This window comes from Centruroides sculpturatus, unplaced genomic scaffold (assembly GCF_000671375.1).
Source record: "Centruroides sculpturatus isolate CEXI.00-Female unplaced genomic scaffold, Cexi_2.0 scaffold1573, whole genome shotgun sequence".
NCBI classification, from domain to species: Eukaryota; Metazoa; Arthropoda; class Arachnida; order Scorpiones; family Buthidae; genus Centruroides; species Centruroides sculpturatus.
In genome coordinates, this window is record NW_019385791.1 from 72,058 (window position 1) to 78,057 (window position 6,000).

A 6,000-nucleotide genomic window follows, 5' to 3' on the forward strand; every position below is an offset into this window, starting at 1 on the left:
AGGAAACAGACGCGACAGTGCGGGTGTGGAGTACCTGGAAGAAGTGGAAATACATAGACGTATGTGAAGGTAGTGAACATCCCGAGTAAAGATAGAGGAGTTCAATCCGGCGGACCATACGCGCTCGCAGTATAGGTAGTAAAATAATCGGGAGGCCTTGTAATATTTGATAATATCCTCATATAATCGCCATATTTAGTCATACAACTTGTATTTTCTCATATATCCTAGCTTAGATATATATTAAACTTTTGTATATTTGTTAAACCTGTTTTCCTGTCTCACTCGGGAAACGGACACCCTCTCGACTTACCCGCCTCACTCCCCACTCGACAGTTTAATCGACCCTCCTATTCATCATTTAAGAATCGCGAGTTAGGACGAGATTTTGTATTATCCTAACTGATGTCAGTCTTGACGTCGGACGGATCTCACTATCTTGCCGACCTTCCCCCGAAAACCATCCGCAGACAACGAGATCGGATCTCACCGACCTGTTGCCGAGTAAGTGGTCACTAGGGATCGCCTCCTTGGCCCCCGGCTAATCTCACATATACATACAGAAAAAAAAAATAATTTTTTTGCATTTACAGATGTTCAAGGTTCCATGATTCCAAAAATGTAAAAATCTTGGGGGTAATTTTTTTGACCGATCGCCATACTTTTTCCCTGTTATATACAACTGCCGGGAAAGTAAAAAGTAAACGCTGTTTCTTAATAAGCTGTTCTTATTTTCTGCAATCCTTCGCTTAAATAGAGATAAAGACTAAATAAAAATGTGTTTCGAAAGACAGTAAAACATAGCGTCATGCACAGGTTAATACATAAGTTATATATAGGTTAATATAGAGGTTAATAACATCTAGAATAATTACTAATTTCAAAATAACGAAAAAAACACTTAGAAACGACTATAATTTAAGAACTTTCAATCATTTTAAAACAACGTTTTAAATTTTTATATTAAAAAAATATGTAAAATTAAAGTGAAAAAGTATAAAAACTTCATTTTATTAAGCGACGTTATTACTAAAGTTGATTTTAATAAAATTCATAAGAATTTTAATAACTAAAAATAAATGGTCGTGACATAAAATTAACGTTTTACGTTATTAACTTGTCATTTAAATTATATAATTTTAACTGTAGAATTTTTCATAATTCATTAAAAGTCTTTTAGGGCAATGTTACCCATTTATATTAGTCATAAAAATGAGCAATTTTCAATTAAGTTCATAACTTTAAATTTATTCTTAACTTTTACTATTGAGAAGTGGATTTAAACGCATTCATTAATATTGGATTTTTATATGGTAAAAAGAAATTCAGTAAATTATTCGTAAAAATATACTTTTAATATTTAAGGTAATTTCAATTCGAATTTTGTGAGCATTATAGAAATAAATTAAAGATAACTGTTTATATACTAACCGTCAACTTGAGAAGAAACTTCAGCACCTATTATCGAATTCATGCATTTTCGCTTTTGTTTCATCATGCTCATACGAACATTCCTTTCTGGATGCCAGATTATGATATAGACTTTCGGAGTGAAGAGACACACTAATGTTACTGTTGCACTTAAACTTATCGTCAAACACATCGAAGTAATGTTAACTTCTACATTTGAAGAAGTTGTAAAATATATAGGAACGAATGCCAGCCATATAATGCATGTTGTGTACATGGTAAGTCCTATATATTTCGATTCGTTGAATGCTTCTGGTATTTTTCGTGTTAAAATAGCGTAAATAGTGCAGATAATAATCAGAAATATTGGATAAGCAAAAGCTACCATGTATGTCGCATTCATGGATGCAGCGCAAACTAGAAGATTTTCTTCTCGTGAAGGATATGAATGAATGGCACGGGGTGGTGTAAATACTAACCAAACTGATGTGATTGATATTTGAACACTAACCAAAGCCCCACAAATGATCAACTGAGATTGAGGAGATATGAATGCTGGTTTGCTGACAGTTTTCTTTCCAGCATTAAAAATACGTGAAATGCGATTAGTTTTAGTTAATATGGCACTGTATACGATTGCAAAGCACAAGCCGATGCCTGTTTTCTGAACACCGCATATAATATCTGATGGTTTCTGTACCAAAATAAAGGTCATAATGTAGCACATGAAAATGCCACAGAGTAAGACGTAACTGAGTTCTCTTCCAGAAGCTCTAACGATTGGAGTGTCATTATGTTTCAGAAATACCGTAGTGAAAAATCCTGTTAGTATAATTCCTAAAGTAGAGAATGTCATAGCACCCAAAGCCCATGAACATCCAGGTGTCATATGAGATTCCGGTATCTGCAAGCATGACGCTTGTTCTGCATCCGGTAAAAATCCTGGAGGGCAATCTGCACAAAGTGTCTCAGTTTTTAAGAATTGATAACGAGAACAGTTAAAGCAATGCCAGCAACAACTTTCTCCTTCCAAAAACTTCTTAGCTTGACCTTTACTGCAGGGTAAACTGCAGACTGAAATAGGTACATTCGGATTATCCATTCTAAATCTGATTTCAGAGAGATTCAACTCGAGTTCGCCATCTTTGTATTCCCCTACTTGAATCCATTTGTAATTTCCAGGAGATATTTGTTTGAAATGAATTATGTTATAACGTGCAGGACCATCTCCAGATGGAGAGAAGCGAAACTCGTCTCCACTCATACCTATAATTAAAATAATTTAAATTACGGTTTGAATATATATACAGTGACGTAATTATTTCATTACTAATTACTAATAATTAAAATTAATGTTACCTGTAAAAGATACTGTCTTTAAATATTCTAATAAAATTGTTCCATTAACAGGCTTCATTCTTTGACATAATCCAGATTTCCCCTGACATAATTCTTGATGCATTCTTTTCAATGCATAAGCAAAAGTTAATACAGCATCACTAACAAATTGAAGTTGACCTTCTGGTTCGTAACCATTTTCAAAATTCATTTGCTCTTTTCCTGTACAGAAACGAGTATAATTTCCATTAAATGGGGTATCAGTGCTATTTGGCCATCGACAGTTAAAATAATGTTCCCAATATTCTATAAACCAAGGATTTCTTCGATTATTATAGACCGTTCTACTAAGAAAATATTCGTCAAAGCCTTTCACAGGATGTGCTCTTGGCTGTACAGAAAGAGTACCTTCCACTTGATCTTCGTTACCTTCGAATACCAGAGCCCTTGCACTCCATCCATCACTGCCTATCCAAGAGAAAGTTCCTGTTGCATTGTTCCTGCGAATTGCTCTCATTACTCCAGCAACCTCTTGATCAGAACCGAAAATTATTACCCCTGGAAATAATTTATTTTTTAATATAAAAATGTTTACAATAAACAAATAATATATAAAANTATTGTATTAACATTAACATTACTTACGTACGATAAAACCTGAAATAGAGAACTCATTTCCTGTAGTACCCTGTTTAGGGTTTTATTAAATTCAACAGCTGGCTGTTGAATTTAATAAAACCACGATATTCATATTCGAAATAAATGAATGTCATTAGAAAATATTCTGGTAAGTGTGATTTCCAATATTTCTCTGCAATACCTTATTATTTTAAATAAATTTTTTTTAAATAAAAGTGAAAAAATAAATTGGCTTGATGGGATACCGTGCATCTCAGCGCGTGAGTGATTTTCCATGCGCAGAATGACTCTCGTGGAGTATTCTATGAAAAAACTAGTTCCTATTTAGGTGTTAGAAACGTGAGTAAACTCGGAAAACTTCTCCAGTCAACATGTTGATCAGATGCGAACCCGCGACCAGTGCTTGATAGTTCTGTTCACTCGTCCATTGGTAGACTCCACAGAAAGGAGAATTTCAGAATCGTATATATATATATATATATATACGATTCTGTATACATATATATATATTTTATGAATGAATGAAACATAATTTTCATAATATGCTGTTAATTATAATAAAAATATTTAACTAAATAATACTTACTTGTTTACTTGTTTGCAGTAAAAATATCTACTTTTAATTATAATTAAATTTAAAATTTTGATCGTAAATAAATCTAAATTAAATATTTTTATAAAACAACTAATATACTGATATGAAACCAACTACATTTTTTAATGTGAAATAGAAACTACAATCATTACAATGAATATTGACTCTAATTGCACAAGTCAATCCGCATAATCTTAACTTCATAAACAGCATAAACTTCAAATTTTCTCATGCAACTTTTTACATTTTTGCTCCCTATGCTAAAGTATTTTGTATGATTTATTTTATTTTCTAAACATTATCTTTAAGTACATATTTATGTACAAATAAGCGTAAACATAAGTAAAGATATACTATTTTTTAAAATAGTTTCCTCGATGATTAAGGCACTTTTCATAATTCGTCCGTAAAAACACTATAAAACTGCTCAGATTTTTATATATGACTAGCTTTTAAGTGAGTTAAAAATTAAACTACTTCACTGTATTCATAAGTCTCAAATAATTCATTGCTAACTCATATGATCGTAAACATTTTAAAAAGATTAACTTCTTGAATAATAAGACGTGTAAACGAACTTTCTGACCTGCTTATGTCTAACTGAACTATGAAGGTTAATATAAACTATTAGTAATTATCAATTTCTATTTAATTAATATTTTAGAAATTTTTAAATTTTATTAATGTACAATAGTCAAAAATTGTACAAATTAACAAAAATGACCTTTTAAATTGTTCTTTACTTCACAACTGGGTGCATAGGTATTCACACTGGGCATTTTTAACATCACTCTTTACAAGAATATCTTAATCCGACGGAAGAGGGACGTATACCCGAAACGCTTATCGGTGTGTAAGATATTCCTGAATAAAGAATGGTGTTAAAGATGCCCAGTGTCTACCTATGCACCAGTTGTGACGTAAAAAATAATTAAAAGAAAACAAGGTTTCGGAATAAGTCAATTTTTAAATTGTATGAATTATGTTTATTTCACCATTTTAACACAAAAAATTCCGTAACAATATTTATATTTTACGGTCTTTATCTCTTTTTAAGGAAAGGGTTGCAGAAAATAAGAACAATTTACCAATAAATAGTATAAACTTTTTTAAATTCAGAAAATAAGTTTAGTAAAATGTGAGAAAATTCAAAACTAGGAGACAGTTTGTAGCTGTTAACAGAAAATATTACAAAAACTAAAACGGACGTTGAGAAAAGAAAAGACAGATTTCGTTATTATCGCAAAAAATTTCTACTAATGCATCTATTAATTTCGAGATTAGTACTCATTATGAAATAAATTGGAATCAGATTTTTAAAATTTTAATGAAAACATTTCACAAAGTTTACAAAACTTGCAAATTGCATCAGATTAATTACTTTCCCGGCTCTGTTATATATAACAGAAGAAGAAAGTATGGCGATCGTTCAAAAATGACCCCAAAGATTTTTACATTTTTGCCAGGATAAAGAAAAATACACGTCTCCCGATACCAGAGTCGGTATTTTTTTAAATCGACTCTGACTCCTGATTCCTTTCACCAATGCACTACGAGTAAAGTTAGTAGTTTGTTTAATAGAAATAAAGTTGGATGTAATAAACTTTTCGATAAAAATAGTACTGTATCTTTATTATATACAAAAATTTAAGAATATTTGAATTTAAATAAAAAAAAAACCATCGTATTAATATATATGTTACCGCTAAAGCTCGAAATCCGTTAATGTGCACATTACCTAGCTAATCTGCAGATTAACTAGGGTGATCCGTTAAAGCTGCGAAAATTATTCCATTTCTCAAATTACCTAGGTAATGTTCAGATTATCTAGATAATCTGCAAATTACCTACTAGGCACTCGGTAAAGTGAAAATAAGATTTTTGCTGGAACAACAGCAACGTTTCTGTACGCTTAAATTAACATAATGTTATTTATTTAATTTTCAATATCTAAAGAATCAAGTTAATACAATCAACAAATTAGTTGATTGAATCAATCATCAATCAATTAAAAAAAC

General features: G+C 31.2%; 1 protein-coding gene across 1 annotated transcript in view; it reads right to left on the reverse strand.

Annotated features, from left to right (window-relative positions):
* The window catches only part of LOC111642159 (metabotropic glutamate receptor 7-like), a 31,871-nt gene extending 28,569 nt beyond the window's left edge, over window positions 1–3,302 (reverse strand). The window contains exons 1-2 of the mRNA XM_023388445.1: window positions 2,770–3,302; window positions 1,432–2,676 (exon numbers count right to left, since the gene is read on the reverse strand). Of these exons, the coding sequence (XP_023244213.1) occupies window positions 1,432–2,676; window positions 2,770–3,265 (1,741 nt within the window). The 5' untranslated portion in view covers window positions 3,266–3,302. The remainder of the gene's footprint in view (window positions 1–1,431; window positions 2,677–2,769) is intronic.
* Window positions 3,303–6,000: the final 2,698 nt, after the last annotated feature.